At 39.3% G+C, this 14,095-nt stretch overlaps 1 protein-coding gene across 1 annotated transcript in view; it reads left to right on the top strand.

Annotated features, from left to right (window-relative positions):
* The first annotated feature begins 462 nt into the window (after positions 1-462).
* col13a1 (collagen, type XIII, alpha 1) overlaps positions 463-14,095 on the top strand; it is a 58,872-nt gene continuing 45,239 nt past the window's right edge. The window contains exons 1-7 of the mRNA XM_076743945.1: positions 463-483; positions 5,379-5,414; positions 7,255-7,281; positions 10,459-10,509; positions 12,491-12,526; positions 13,099-13,125; positions 13,412-13,438. Coding sequence (XP_076600060.1) covers positions 5,394-5,414; positions 7,255-7,281; positions 10,459-10,509; positions 12,491-12,526; positions 13,099-13,125; positions 13,412-13,438 — 189 coding nt within the window. The 5' untranslated portion in view covers positions 463-483; positions 5,379-5,393. The remainder of the gene's footprint in view (positions 484-5,378; positions 5,415-7,254; positions 7,282-10,458; positions 10,510-12,490; positions 12,527-13,098; positions 13,126-13,411; positions 13,439-14,095) is intronic.

Below are 14,095 nucleotides of genomic sequence, written 5' to 3'. Positions count from 1 at the left end.
TTTTGATGGAGGCCACCATCCTAACATGTTGTCATATCCGCATTAGCAAGGCATCAAGTAGGGGGAGGTCAGTTAGTCTTGTATTGAGTTTGTCACGTAAAAGCATTCAAACTTTCAGCATGCATTTTCCCAAAACCAATCTTTGCCTGAGTGTTTGTGGTGAAATGAAGAAAATGTTCAGAAACAGCTTGTGTTGTGTTGAAATATGATTCACTGAATGTCTGAATGTTGACCTGAATTTAAAGAGGCATGTTACTGCACCAGCAGTGTTCTTTCTGTGTGGATCACTGAGCTGAAAAGGCCAAAATAAAACATTCATATGAGACAGTAACCACCAGGAGTCTCCAGTTCATTTTATTCTGGCCTGGTTCAGCAAAGGTATCTTTCATAATGTAGACTTCATCTGTAAATTTACTCTTTCCTTTTTGTACCTATTTTCTCTCACCCCTTTTTCAGGGTCCTCCTGGACGAGCAGGCTTTCCGGTAACTGTCTTTTTAACTTGTGTCTTTGTGTGTCTCAATATAGCCCCCAGTATTTGCATGTGAAAATAGTCATCACTGCAGTATTGATCTCTCCACCTGCTATCGACTGAGCTGTTGTCTTTATTTTGATCTTCCAATGAGTTCTAATGATCATAGATATAGAGAAAATAAATATGTCCAGATGAGGCTATCAGATGGTAGCCATAGCTATCATCATCTATATCCTACTAATTTTCTTTACCAAATATGTTTTGGAGGAAACATAATTGCTGCATTGATTAAAGTGAGCCTATGCAACAAAGAAATAATGTTCAATTTATAAGCAGCACCTGGTCTTATTTGATCTAGGATGACTACGAGATTTTGTTACATACAGTATTGCCATGTAATGTTAGGCTACTGAGTCAGTTCATTGAGCCATGTAGTAAAAGCCAGTGGAAAAGTTAACATGTTACTCACACATTGCAATAGAACTATGTATGTTTTGAAGGAAGAAATGACACATTTTTTCTGTTACTGAACTAATGAAAAGTACAATTCATAAGTAGTGACACGGATCCTTGCTAAATTAGATCCACTGAAGGGTTTTTCTGCTACAGCTACAGCTGATATGACATGTAGCTTATGATGGATCAACAGTCAAAAACAGTAACAGACATAACAGTTTCAGCAACAACAGCAACAGAGGAAGATGAATACATACATACAATACACACATACAATATGTAGCTATATACAGGGCATCTACTAATTCTATATGTACAGTATATATACTGTAGGTACACAATACATACATGTTATGCACACAACACACATACACACACGTACACAGATGATATATACTTACACACACGTGCAAATGTTACTGAGTTAAATCAGAGTATGTAGAGAGATAGATGATTAAAGATGATCCATCATGGGGTCATCCATGTATCAAGGTCTGGGTCGGGTCAAGGCACTATCACTGCATAGAACTAGCATCAGCAACATATTCCCACCTGTGGGCCATATACAACCATTGACAACATAACACAGCATATAATATTAATAGGGAGACCAGGATACTGTCATGAGAGCCCGGGGTTCACTTCAGGTTAGACTACTAAAACATTGAATAGAAAGGAAAAGATATTTGTTTTTGTTTAATATAGAAAAATGAATTTATGTGTCAATAGACAGTGAAATGATCATAATATTTCATAGATATGTTCAGTAAAGATTTCCTTGTTGTATAGATATCTAGGCAGGATTATGTTCCCTACAAAACACATTTGTTAATTCAAACTAGATTTGTATAAATGCATTTTTAATTCAACCTGAACCCTCTGCATCAAACCATCCAGATACATTGAATGTAGAAGATGTCAGTACAGCAGTGCAACTGAGTGCTCAGAGCTTAAAAATCTTAACACCTTCAATCCATAACACCATTAGCTGAAGTGTGCCATGGCCTGGTGGTTGTTTTTTATTAAAATTCTATCCCAATTTCTCTTACACTGTGAATGGAATGCTCATATAACCTCTCTGAACAAACCTGCTTCTGTTTTGTCAGCCCTTCTCCTCTCTTGTCTTCAGTCTAACTCTCTGTGTTTTGAACCAGTGTTCTCAACATGTCAAACCCACATGGTTTCTATCATGACAACAGGTGGCCATCTCGTGTTTGACCTATGTCCTAGGTTGCCAGTTACAACCAGCAAACCCCCCATTTTGTTCTGACAAGCTCACTTGTGAAACAGGTCCATAAAACAGTCTCAAGCAGAGACCGGCCCCATGTTTTGTTCCTTTGCCAGAGTTTCGCTGACATTTTGTGTCAAAGCGAGGATGAGATTTCTTACAGGATTTGTGATTGATCACCCGTCAAGCAGCGGGAAATGAGAGTTGGAGGATGTGGTTTTTGGAAAAAGGACCTATTAGAACTGAAAATCAGGGAGCAGTGTTTTCCATAGGATGTGGTTATTTCAGAATCTGACATTATAGGTCTTTATAACCAAAGGAAGTAGGTTACTCCTTGGCTACTGAATGTAAGAATAAACAATTCACTCAAACCTAACAAACAAAAATGGTGTCATGGATTTAGTATTTTACACTGGTAGTGAGTAGAGGCTGGTGTGACTGCAGTCAGCTGCGCTTGTGTGTGCCTGTGTGTGTGTGTGTGTGTGTGTGTGTGTGTGTGTGTGTGTGTGCACTAACATGTATTACTCATATTGTGGGAACAAAAATCTGTCAATACAATCACACTATGGGGACTCACCTTCTATATGTGCATAAAAGGCAAGTCATAAATCATCACAGTTTAGGGTTAAGGTTCGGGTAACAGTGAGGGTTAGGCAAGTAGTGGTTATGGTTAGGGTCAGGGTATGTCTCCATGAAATGAATGTAAGTCAATGTAATCACCTCTGAAGTGATGGAAACATAATGCGTGGGTGGTTGTGTGTGTGTGTGTGTGTGTGTGTGTGTGTGTGTGTGTGTGTGTGTGTGTGTGTGGTGTGTGTGTGTGTGTGTTTGGCCTGACCTGACCTGAGGAGTATTAAAAACCACACTCAGACTACACAAGTTTCAAACCCACTGACAATCAGAGAAGAATGCTGGGACCTTGGTTGGTACCAATGTTCAGCCCAGATTATCTAGTAATGTGAGGAGTTTACAGATCCGGTCTCAAACCTCCTGAACTACTCACAGACTCATCAGGGCCCGACATGTTTGATATTTAGGAGTTTGAATCTAGATGATGACATCTTCCTGAGCGGGATCACAATAGCCAATGACAGAGATAAGTCATGAGTCCCTGAGCAGCTGATAGTGTTGCCAGCAATAGTAAACATTCCGGCCGATCACGTGATGTGCTGCATTGCTGTCTCAGTAATCTCAATAATATCCAGGATGGGGTGATGCAACATTATTTTCAAATCTTGTAGTGTGCGCTTGTTTGAGATGAGAGAGAAGAGATCTGTGAAGTTTCTCCTTATGTGCATGATGCAAACCGATTTCAACATCTCCTGCACTCTGAGCCCATCTTAAAGCTGTAAACATGCTTCATATACCTCCACATTGCACTGCTAAGTGTCAGGTGAGTGTCTTGCTTCCCACAACCACCTCACTTAGACCAGACTCTGTTTTCTCAGTCTTTTTCTGTCTCCAAAATGTCTTCAAGTGCGACACCAGTTATGACGCCGCTTCTTTCAGCCTAAACCACGGCTACTTCCCTAAATTTCCCCAAATAATTTTCCCAGCTAAAACTGTATCATAAAAGACATTAATATACACATGAACATCATCTCATGGCTATAAACCTACTTAAGTCAAAAATAAAACCCACAAGTTAAGCTTATATTTTGTGGTTGCATCAAAGAATCACATTCGGCACTGTGTAAAGCCCCCAGCTCCGGATAAGACCACTTTTGGTTGTTGTGGTTTAGATCAGGACCTTGGACAGGTCTTCAAAGAACCCAGCCGTATTATGACAAAGACACCAGCACATCTAATGTACCAAGACTGAAAGCAGCTGAAACTGTGTCCAGACTCAGTCTACATACATGAGATGAAAAGTGGTATAAGTTCAACTGAAATGTGAAAGGCAGGCACCGTATGATCATTTACAATGATGGTTATGTTCTCATTCTGAGACATGTCCTGCCAGGCAGCACCAGAGCCTCATGCCGCAGAGTGAAACATGCCATGGTTTTATACTTTAGTAGTGCAGTGGTTTTACATCATTTTAATTTGTGCATGTGTTGCCTAACGCCAGCCTAGGATTACTATCAAATATATCCTTTCACTTTTTAAAATTAGAATCTTTCAAGATTTTCTTTATTAGACCCTAATTTTGATACTATTTATGGCCAACATTTCCACCGAAATTGTCGTCAATTGTATGACCATTCTCTATTTATCTGGCTTGTTTTCATTTGTGGAGTCCACCATTCAAATTCACATTTACCACAATGAAGTGGTTCAAAGGAAATGATGCATGCACCTATTGGACGTGATGCACTGTCTCTACAAATCTTTCTTCACAGATGATAGTCCCTAAGCACAGGTGAACATTATGACTTACAGAGTGTGACCCTGACCTGCAGCTACTGGCCTCATTCCTCTAATCACCCAAATACCCTACAACTCTCCCTATGTCCATGACCTCCTGCAGCAGAGAGTCTTCAAACTGTCATCACCAGAGCATTGCCTGATCCCCAGACACTGGTAGCGCAGTTGACGGCAGAGGGAGGTGCATTAAAAGACTATGGAAATAGATACCTTCATCTTAGTTATTTCTGACATCACTCAAGTGTTTGGTTATAGTGTAGTATGAATGGAGACACATACAACTTATACATGTGTCACAGGAGAGTTCTTGTCATGTCCAGCAACCACTTGGCTCATATGTCTTTTACGAACAGTTCAAGTTCACTTTGCGCTATTATTCCAGACATTTCAGATTTAGCAGGAGTCTTGGGTTGGCATTATATAGTTTTGCTTTTTCTTCTAACATAGGACCATGGAATGTTTGTCTCTAGTCTAGCAGGCATGGCATGCTTAACTGACTAAACCCTCTCAACATAAATGATTCTATCCCTTAAATGGATACCATGGCATTAGGACTTTTACAGACTCTGTATACCCATCATCTTCTAGTGGCACCCATAAGGTCCAATGATCAATTCTAACAATGCTAACAAACCAGTGTTACTGGTGTGGAGAAAATGCTGTTCTTAAAATGCAGTAGTGGAATTTGATTCAAATTAGAGTCTATTTGATTAGATGAGACGCATGCGGTGTCTTGAAATTGACAAAGAGCCCCTAAGTCTACATGTCAAGGTATCCCTTCAAGAGCTCACTTCAGTCTTTAGTCTAACCTTCTTATTGACCCCTGTTCCTTCTGAATTTGCATTGGTCAATAGGGTGACAAAGGAAGTATGGGGATTCCTGGGAGAATGGTGAGTGACTTGGCTTTGTGTATCAAATACACTATAGTAGTGGTTACATTCATTATCACATGGCCAATGGCAAAAGCAACATATCAGTTCTAAGGAAAGCAGTGAAAGGCTGAAATTTTTATGACTTTATTTATTCTAAAAGGCCCTGCACATGTATGATAATCATATGGTTTTACCTGCAACTGTTATCTTGCTCCAACATACATACCCTCATTTTGCTACAGCAATCAACAATGCCCAGAATCCCCAAACTGCCTCTCAGCTTACTGTTAAACTATTGAAGCTCAAACATGAACATTTTAATATGAACTGAGCAAAAAATGTCAATTTTAGCTGGGAGAAAACATTTGGAGTTGAGGAACTCCAATGGGTGTTGTAACAAAATGACAGAATGTATAATGAATGACCAGACTTGTTTGCACATGTTTAAAGACTTGAATTATGACAGAGGTAGATGATAAGATATTGGACAACAATGTAGAATGCATACAATATTATAAAATACACAGTGATACTGACACTGTTATATTTACCTAATCATAGAAACATCCTCCATATTAATTCAACAAAAACAATAACATAACCCCCTAAATGTGACTTTCCTGCTGGTCCTGCCTTACAGCTGCCAGTTGTATATAATAGTACTGTGTACTTCATGCTCTGGACATTGCTGTTTATTACTTAAGACAGCTTGTTTGTTGTCCTTTTCAGCCCACCCAGGAGAGTGTAACCACTTATTCCAAAATCTGTTTTACTTTGGCACTTGAATCACTACTGTGCAGTTAATGGCCCATAAGTGACAGGTTACCACACAATTCATTTGGTTGGTTTAGACCATTTCATTTGGATATGTCCATATTTCAACAATCTGAGCCCTGCTGCATGTGGATAATATTTAACACTGGACATATTTTATCTCATATGACACTGACATTTCCATAGCTCACAGAACTCTCACCAACTAAGGAATTTTCCCAACGTAAAATTCAATTGTCCAACAAGGGTATGATTTTTTTTAATGCCAATAGTGATTGAATGCGATTGTTTATAGCAGATGTCCTGTATTTGTATTTAAAAGAGGCAGGTGTACAACATTGACCTCTTTATTTCTCATTTTAAATGACAAGCCAGTATTGGGGAATTGACATTTCCTAACTCAAACCTGCAAATAGGGCTATGTTTCCCTCATGCACCTTCTCAAAGTAAGTGAAGTGACATATTAACTCAGCAGCACTTACTGTATCTTAGCTGTAGCTCTTTAATACACAGCAGTCTTCAAGGGCTCAGTATGCTTTAAGTGAACATAATTGTACAAAATGCCGTCAGACCACACCAAAGGCAAAAGTCTACCCAAGTACTCTCTTTTTAATGTCTTGTAATATCACCATGATGAATCGTTCAGCTAGGGATAGCATTTGGACAGTCTCCCCTTGAAAGTAAGTACAGCACTGTACTCAGCTGTACACATGATAAGTGATGAAAACAGCTGTATGGATAATGAAAAAAGCATAATATGGCCATGAATGTTGAATTATCTGTTTCAAAAAGTTACAAAAACAGAATAGTTGAATAGTTGGACCTCTGATTCCACTGTCAGAAAGAATGTTGACAAGCACTTTGTTTGAAACACACTGACACTTTTAGCTTCCACTTAGCTCCGCTTAACTTCCACATACAATAGCTCCCCTTTGCTCTTTCACCACCTCCCCATCACTAGTCCTGAGGATGCTGCATGCCCCGAACCCTCTCCATGTCTTTAACACTGGTTCCTCTCTCTCTTGTGTCTCTCTCCTCTTCACACCTTTTTGCATGTGACTGTGTCTGCTGTGACTGATCCCAGGGCTTAAAAGGACACACAGGGGAGAAGGTAAGTTTAGAAGCATTAGCACCAGTGAAAAACAAACTGCAACTTCGTCCTATAATTTTCTGGCTTTGGTCTGGTGTCCTTTGTTAGTTTGGTCATCCCCAGTCTGTTTGCATCAGCACGAGTAGGATGAGTCTCAGAAAAAACAGTGGAATATAAATAGGCTGTCATTTGAGACATTCCTGAAATGTGACTTAGTGGGTGGGGGTGTTGGTGGTTAGAACAGCAGAGCTGTGCAGTGTGTTGTGTGTACAGGTAGCATGTGATTTATATCAGGGACTCAGGTCTGTATTTTCAAACAGCATGAGAGTCACATTCTGTAAATGGTTTCCCACCCTGGTTGGATTACTTGAACTCTTTTCACCATGAAACACAATAGTAACAATTTGTCACAAAAGCATCTGAAAGTTCTAATTTAAGACTCCCCAAAGACAGTGGAGAGACATTTATAGAGGCCACCGCAGAGTGCATGAGGAGATTCTCAAAGAGAACTTAGAATGAGAGTAGTAATGTGAGTTATATATTGAGATAAATAAATGTTACTGGTGCATTGCACAACATTTAAATCTTAGCTCTCTGTCATGTTGAAGTTGCCATAAATATGAGCTGCCAGCTGGGACAGAAAAGATTGATATTGGCCTCAAGGTGGAAATTACATGTAAGACAAATTTTACTGTTGGCTCTGATATCTCCCACTTGGCTTCATGAATTGCAAAACTGTGTCAACAGAGATGGTAAACACGCAGTACATCTGCCAATGTCAGCAGCACAAGCATATAAAAATCAAAATGATCACTTTTATTCATATAAATGTAACGAACTCTACCCGCAAAGAGTATGTGACATCTGCTGCAGTTGGCTGAAGGTTGATCTTAAGCTGCTGACAAGTCAAATCAAGCTACTCTGTGGAGTTTTTGTCCACTTTTAATGCAATGGAGCGAGACTGAGTCCCCGTTTGGTTGTTCATATGCATGCGTACATGATGCATACCAATGGTTTCACATTATTCCACTGATCAATAGGTGGCAGTAATGTGCCAAGATATGCAGCAACATGCAAAAAAGTCAGAGAAGAAGAAGGCTATTAGTTAATAATGATGGGTGTTGCAATATATCTTAAAAATCAGATTTGCACATGGTTTATAAGGAAGGGAATATCAACACACTGTTTACAAGAAAACTCAGCAGGGCAACGTTAAAGTACTAGAACTGAGCTTTTTTTTTTTTTTTTAAATATACTTGACTTCGTCCTTTGTGCTCACTGACCATATTTCCCAAAATGTTGAGCAATTCCCTTTCAGCTGTTGTAATAGATATTTTTCATATTAACATTGACTAACATGACCATGTATGTAGCTTATTGTGTAACGTTGCAACCCCCTTCAGCTCTACAGAGATTTTAGCCTCTTTAATCTCAAAGCTTTGGTTTCTTGACTGGCCAGAAACACCTCTCCACTGGGATGATAATGCTGGTCTGTGTCAGCAGCATGTGAAAGGTTGTTTGCTTAGACACCTCAGCATGGCGCAAATAAATGTGCCTGTTGGATACAAACACTCTTCAAAACCGTCTCTCCACATTTGGTAAAGCAATCATAACATTTCCATCTATTAGCTGTATAAAAGCCAGAAAGGGCAGATTTACAGATTTGTTCTCATCGGATACAATGTGGTTTGTGATGTGTAGGGCCAAATGTGCAACGAAAAGGAAAACGCTCAGGACATTCTTGACTGTCATACCACAATGACAAGTGTGTTTGTTAGCCAACCATCTTTAATATGGTCAGTCAGTCAAAACAAAAGTAGTAGTAGTAGTTTCAGGCATGGCCTGACTCATGAAAGAACTGACCGTAAGCAGAGAAACAGACAAGGTAGTTGTGGCTTTTTGGATTGCTCTACATATTCGTATCCAAAATAATCTATGGGTTTCCTTTGTCTGTCCAGGCAGGGGACATGTAATAGTGTGACTGGGATTTGTCCTATGTGTGGTTAGTTTCTTCCAGTAGCTGCCAGGAGATAGGATGAAGAAATCCAGGAGTTAAATACAGCAGACTTGACTGTAGCTCATCTGTTAAAAGGAAGCATCTTCCTCAGGAAAGGAAGAGTGAGGCAGGCACCAAGACGATAATTGAAGACGAGCTTTTCCAGAACACTGAATTCTCCAAACAAATGGCTTTTGTGGGTTTTGCGGGAGAGCGTTTGAGGCAAGTGCCTGGCAAACTGAGCCAGGCTGACAGAAAAAGCATGAAGGCATGATGGATTGGTTTTGCAAAAGCAAAACAAAGAAATTGCGAAAGAGCCACAGCAGATGGATGCCACTCTTCATGGACTTCAGAAAATGTAATTTAGAAGGAAAAAAGATCTACATAGTTTTGTCTGCTTTTGATTCCACAGCAGTTGGCGTTATGTGTGTGTTATTCTGGGTGGGTCATGGTTTTGGTTGCAATTCTAACTTTGTCTCGTTACCTTGACCTCTTACAACCAAAGTAATCCAATCTCTGCACAAGTGTATCTGTAGATTTTCACTTGTCTAATCTACTCAAGCTGCAGAAACCGACAAGTAACTGAAAACTGCCTCAGATGACATAAAACCTCTTTTTCCATCATTGCGTTTGCCTTCTGGCCTCTGAGTGATCCATCTGCCATCAAATCGAGAGTGAGAAAATAAATTCTTGCCCTCCTAAAGTAGATATTTGTTCAGAAATATTTCAAATGATTTTTGTCTTTGATGGATGACAGGGATCAGATATGTCCTTGCGATAGGGTTTCCCTCCAGGAGGAGAGAAGCTAATACAGGAAAGTGCTGGAAACCTGAGTTGGGTTAGTCTGGCCTCAGTGGTTTGTGGGATTATGCAAGGAGGGGCTGCACAGATTGCCACTGACACAAACATATCCTTGTTCTGCTGGAGTGTAGATTGGCAGAGATGGGAGAGAAGTTACAAATATGTCTCTAGAATAAACTCCTGCAGGGGTGCCATTTAGGAGTGCACTTTTGTCAAGTTTGACTTGTGAGATGACACAAGAACATTGGTTCAAACTGATTAGAGCCTACTCTATGTGGCAGTAAAAACTTGATTTGACCTGATTTGAAATCAGTATGTTGGATTTCTCTAATGATATCGTGGTGGAATCCCCTCACCATTTTTTCAATATGCTTTCTTCCTGTCTTTCTATCTGTCTTTAGGGAGCTCCAGGTGAGCCAGGATTGTCTATCATTGGACCAAGAGGGCCTCCTGTAAGTGTCCTTCTCACACCAAATAAAATTCTTATCTTGAATCAGTGCTGCCTACCTGCACGTCAAGCCTAGATTAGCTACCATTTCAGTAGATTTCTGATTGACACATCAGATTCTTAAAGACACCAACAGATTTCAGTTGTGTTGATTAAACAAGACAACTGGAGAGAGTTGCTCTTTCCATGCTTTTGCATTTTACTTGGCTCAGGTTTATGTTAGCCCAGCCAAACCTAATCATAATCAAGGCTGTGTGAATTAACCACAAATAATAGAAAAATGCTGCATAAGTGCAGTGTAGAAACAGCGGCATTGTTCAAGAGGATTCAATCTATGTTCAATTTGGCCATAAACTGTTAACCGTTAATCATGCTTGTTTTATCAGGAAGTAAAGTGGGAAACAATGTCCTGGTCCAACTAGGGTCAATGTGTGTTATCTAGACACCAGGTCTCAATGGATCCTCCTCTTATAACCCAAGGCCAAATGAGTTTAGCATTTCTTTTTCTTCTTTTTTTTTTTTTTGGCTTCACTACAATGTAGCCTCATAAATTGGATAATATGCCTTTTTAAAAGAAGATGGTATAACCTAGAATCCAGCCAACTTAACTGGAATACACATCTGTTTTGCTAATTGATAGTTATCACAGTCTTTTCCTGTGTATGTCTACACTTCCTGGATGGTAATAGGCATTTCTGATGAATAACAGGCTGTGAAGGAAGCTCTGTGCAGGAGGAGCCAAGTCCTCAACTTAGAGGGCCAGTCAGTCAAAAGCACCTAGAAACTAGTTTGCCACAGTAGGTGAGATTGACGAGAGATTCATGACCTCAAGTGGAACAAGGGAGTTCATTTATTTTTTTGTGCATTGTCATTTCATCATGTTAGATGGATGATTGCAAATATTTTTTTTTAGCCATATATTTTTTAGCCTTATAGTTTTTAGCCAGAAGTATCTTAATTTTTAAGCTTTTTCAAGAGCTTTCAACTACACCTCACAGTCTTCATCAGAACACCCATTTTTTTCTGAGTACTTTTAGGTCTTATTGTTCATGTTGGTTAAGTTAAAGTTAAGTTCATTCTTGATCTTGATCTCACAATCTTAACTCACTAGTCTGACAAAAAATAAGTCTGAAGTCAACATCCACTCACCTTTGTTTCAGAACACTACTTTTAACTACAGTTGGAGCTTGCTCACAAGATTGATATTTAATTTGGACTTTGAGTTATTATTTTATCTTTTTATTTTTCTGTCAAATGATGAAATCATGTATGAGGAACCATGAACTCGCGTCTGTTGCCGTTTCAAAAAGGCAGAACATCCCTGAGGAAGGAAACCATTCAAAGCTTCCTGTAACTACCACTGCTTCCAGACAATCTGTTTCATTAGTCACATTCACCTCTTCCCCTACACCTTTATTTTCCCTTCATTCCTTTTCCCGGGGATATTAAATGTCTTGTACCAGTCCAGGAAGCAGGGTAGAAAATCTCAAACAGGCCACCATCAGAGTGTGCTGGCTATTTTTGTAACTTTGCTGGACAGTTTGACAGCTAAGAAGCAGACATAGTGTGGGGAGAGGGTCATGCAACATGCAACAAGGGTCCCTGGCTGGAAGTGAACCAGCAATGTTGTGGTTCTGTGGCATGCATCATTTGGCTACAAGGCACTCCAAGGCTAATTGTTATTAACATACACTCATCAAACTGATTCACCTTCTCTCCTTAGTCATACATCTTTATTAGAATGGAACTCCATGTTCTTTTCTTTTCAGTATTTAATTTCAGCATCTAATTTCCTTCAGTGTGTCCCCCAGAGTCTTCAGTGTCACTCCATGCATCTAAATCAATTTCAGTACTCACCAAATATCTTAGTGCAGTGGAGGGATTGGGGGAGAGAACTGGATCTTCTTTCAGTGACCAGCTGATTTTTATGTTAGACTTTCAAAGGTAAAACAAACACGCTGATTGTTTTTCTGTTTCTTCTTCAGGGACAACCTGGAACAAGAGGATTTCCAGGCTTTCCAGTAAGTCGTGACCATGCTGTCTGCCTGTCAGACTGATACTGTAAATCATGCTTTGTGTAAGATCTGGAAACGGTAGATTCTACTTCATTAAGAAAAAGACTGCAAAGCACAGTTACAGTGCACAAAATAACTATTAGTTTTCAAGGATAACTAACTAATTAACAGATAATTAAGTAGCTGTTTGGAAATAACTCTTGAATCCCTTTTCCACTTTTGTGATATCACAACATTTTGTGATATGTTATATCACATAATGCTGACAATGTTTTCATTATATGGAGCTTTATCACTTGTCATGCTATGACATCTCTATTTTATCACAGAATTACAAGGCTAAAGACAAGACATTGTATACACAGCTCAATTTATTAAGTTCTTAATGACAGATATTTTCAGGTTCTGTGATGAGCCTGTCCAGACCCATGATAATCTGCTCAGACACCAACCCTCCATTTTACCTTGATTTTTATGTATTAGCCACTATTTTCCCCACTGATGTTGTCATGGGTCCAGCTGTTGGGGGAGATATTTTTGTATATGTTCAAACATCTCCTTCTCTTCTTTTATCCTAGGGTCCAATTGGGTTGGATGGCAAGCCTGTGAGTTTCCCCAAGTTCCTGTCAAAAAATGAAATATCTAAATAACTGAGTGCTATTTCAGTGCCCAGAGCTGATTACCTGTGATAATGAGCGTAATTGAGTTAAGAATGATTATGGTCATTATTGTAATAAAAACTATATTAGTGTCATGACTGCTATTATAGGGTGGGGTTAAACATGCTATGGATATTTCTAAGAAGATTTTCCAAGGAGACGGATAGAGGTATCTGTTTAGATTGATTCAGTTGTTTTACTACCTGCACTCACTGTTTTAATGTTCATGCAGGGACAGAACGGAGTGAAGGGAGACATGGTAAGAATTCCTTAATTTTTTCATAAACATAGTTGTATTATTACCACCAGGCAAGCACTCATTTGAGCCCATAAAACCCTGGATTTACATTTTGGGCATGGTATATGACCACCAATGGCCAACAAAAATATAACATAATTGTATTGAATCTTGTCTTGCTGTTATGGTCAGTTCAGCTGTGTGTTTAATTTGTACCAACAAAGTCATAAGGAAAACGGAGTGGTGGCCTGATTTATGCAATTCTGATTTATACACAGTAATGAGCTACCAGTGGGGTGAATGCAGTAGGGGGAAGGTTAAGATAGATGGGAGCTGTTATCCACAGTCTGGCTTTCAGTCAGGGTTAGTAGGGAAAAGTCTTATTAACTGAAATGGGCACCAAAGGATTGTAGACCATGCTTACTGAGGCTTGAGAACATTTAGTGTCTCAAGCATTTTCTCCAACATTAACATTCAATATCCTCAAATTGTTTAACTCTTTATTAGCCATACAATAATTCATCCGTGTCAGTGTTGTTGATAACTAATGATCTGAATACGACTCACACTGGCTGACTCTCAGCTGTTACAGTGCCGAACCAACTATACAGATTTCCAGCTTCCTTAGGCTTGTTAAGTTTGTGTTAAGTTTGATGCAGAAAGCAGTTTGACCTTTAT

Source organism: Chaetodon auriga, chromosome 11, assembly GCF_051107435.1.
Source record: "Chaetodon auriga isolate fChaAug3 chromosome 11, fChaAug3.hap1, whole genome shotgun sequence".
NCBI classification, from domain to species: domain Eukaryota; kingdom Metazoa; phylum Chordata; class Actinopteri; order Chaetodontiformes; family Chaetodontidae; genus Chaetodon; species Chaetodon auriga.
This window is presented reverse-complemented; position numbering and strand designations above follow the sequence as displayed.